Source organism: Ursus americanus, chromosome 24 (genome assembly GCF_024610735.1).
Source record: "Ursus americanus isolate L20-20 chromosome 24, mUrsAme1.1.p, whole genome shotgun sequence".
Lineage (NCBI taxonomy): Eukaryota > Metazoa > Chordata > Mammalia > Carnivora > Ursidae > Ursus > Ursus americanus.
In genome coordinates, this window is record NC_142150.1 from 33,337,409 (window position 1) to 33,339,857 (window position 2,449).

The 2,449-nt window shown below is 38.9% G+C and overlaps 1 protein-coding gene across 1 annotated transcript; it reads left to right on the forward strand.

Moving 5' to 3' along the window:
- Positions 1–508: 508 nt before the first annotated feature.
- LOC123784937 (olfactory receptor 4P4-like) lies at positions 509–1,438 on the forward strand. Its single transcript, XM_045786478.2, has one exon. The coding sequence runs from the start codon at positions 509–511 to the stop codon at positions 1,436–1,438; it is 930 nt and encodes a 309-aa protein (XP_045642434.2).
- The last annotated feature ends 1,011 nt before the right edge of the window (positions 1,439–2,449 follow it).

Below are 2,449 nucleotides of genomic sequence, written 5' to 3' on the forward strand. Positions count from 1 at the left end.
GCGTGATTATTCATTGTATGGGTGACCATGCTAACTTACTCAGTAATACGAATTGATTGAGAAGCCAGGTGTAAGGTCAGGGTTGCATCATGACCCTGAACCATGAAAATACAGATATCATGAAGATAGCTGGTTAGAATTGATCCTAAAATTATAAAAGTATTGGGTGGAACCTATTGTTAGGCAATCAGTACCATGTTTTGAGTATCATCCACAACTCAGTGGCGGATAGATCAAAGGCCTTCATGTTGACTAAGGCAGACACTGATCACAATTTGCTGGTAGATTTAATGGAAATCTGCTAGTTTCTGTTTCCCCAGAGTCTACTTAGGGGTCATTTTAATTAAATACTTCATTTATATAATCTGAGACTCTTGAATGAGACATATTCAACCTAGTAAATTCCTTGAATAGGATATGATCATCCCACTACTTAAGAAATCCTTCTAAATATGGCCTCATGAATTCTGTATTCCAGGTGATTCCTATATTCTACCTACACTGGACCATGGATCAAAGCAATAATGTCACCATATTTATTCTCTTGGGACTTTCCAAAAACAAGAACATTGAAATCCTTTGTTTTGTATTATTTTTATTTTGCTACATTGCTATTTGGGTGGGAAACCTGCTCATAATGATTTCTATCACGTGCAGTCCACTAATGAACCAACCCATGTATTTCTTCCTTAACTGCCTCTCACTCTCTGACCTTTGCTACACGTCAACAGTGACACCCAAACTAATGACTGATTTACTGGCAGAAAGGAAGACCATTTCCTATAGTAACTGCATGACACAGCTTTTTATCCTCCACTTTCTTGGAGGCGTGGAGATCTTCATCCTCACAGGGATGGCCTACGACCGCTACGTGGCCATCTGCAAGCCCCTGCACTACACCGTCATCATGAGCAGACAGAGGTGTCACGCAATCGTCACAGCCTGCTGCACCGGCGCATTGATCCACTCTGCCAGTCAGTTCCTCCTCACCATCTTCCTGCCCTTCTGTGGCCCCAATGAGATAGATCACTACTTCTGTGACGTGTATCCTTTACTGAAGCTGGCCTGCACCGACACATACAGAATCGGTCTCTTGGTAATTGTTAATTCAGGACTGATTGCTCTGATGACTTTTGTGATTTTGATGGTGTCCTATTTTCTGATATTATACACCATCAGGGCTTACCCTGCAGAGAGCCGCACAAAAGCTCTTTCCACTTGCAGTTCCCACGTCACAGTTGTGGTTCTGTTCTTTGTGCCTGTTCTCTTCATTTACATTCGACCAGCCACAACTTTTCCAGAAGACAAAGTGTTTGCTTTGTTCTACACCATCATTGCGCCCATGTTCAACCCTCTGATCTACACGCTGAGAAACATGGAGATGAAGAACGCCATGAGGAAAATGTGGTGTCATTATTTGTTTTTGGAAGGGAAGTAACTGGTATTAAAAGCATTCCAGAATTTCACTTTAGGATTCTATCCTGAGCCCTAGAATTAATAAGAAATGATATACAGTGTATAGTGATTGCAAAAGCCAACCACAGGTTGGAACTCAGAATCTTTAGCATTTCCTCAGACCCCTCCTGCCTGGACAATTTACTATTTTAAAAAAATGTTTTTTCTTCTTTTTTATGGAAGTATTATTGACATACAATATTCTGTTCATTTCAGGTGTACATCACAATGATTCGATATTTTGATACATTTTGAAATGATCCCCACAACAAGTCTAATTACCATCTGTCACCACACAAAGTAATTACATTATTATTGATGATCGCACAATTTTCATTTATTTTTTCAGCTCATTCTTCCTCTATTCTCCTCTCATACCAGTCCCAAGTCCTCCATAATTCGATACTTTATTTTGAACATATAAGGAAGTCTTTTCCCACGTCCTCTGGACTTCCACTATCACTACATTGTGCATTCCTATTAACAAAAACAATAGGAAGTCATCTGGAAGATTAGAAATATAGGTAGATTTTACTCCCAGCATTTCAGAGGAGAGCATATAAAGGTAGGTTTTTGAGCTGAGGTGAATAGGTTCATGAGCTATTCAGCATTCATAAACACTCTCTGTATGATATTTGAACCTAGTCTCACTCTCTCCCTTCCAGAAAGGAAACATAACATCCTCAACGTTCTGGACAAAGTTAATTTTAATGTTAGTTTCTCTTCTAGTTCAGGTTATGATCCTTCCTGAAAAATCTGTAACATTAAGAACAGGCTGTAAAATTACTCAATACATTGATACATTCGAACAAGTGTCCTTGTTTCTATAATTGGTCATGAGATTTTAGTTAACATTTATACCTTTCTTTCTTGCACTGCCTGCTCACTCTTCCCACTGATTTGGGTTCATTATCTACTAGTATGAACCAAATCGTCATTCCTGAAATTCCAAATCTTTAATGGTCCTGCCATTTTTTTAAATTAACTTGTACTA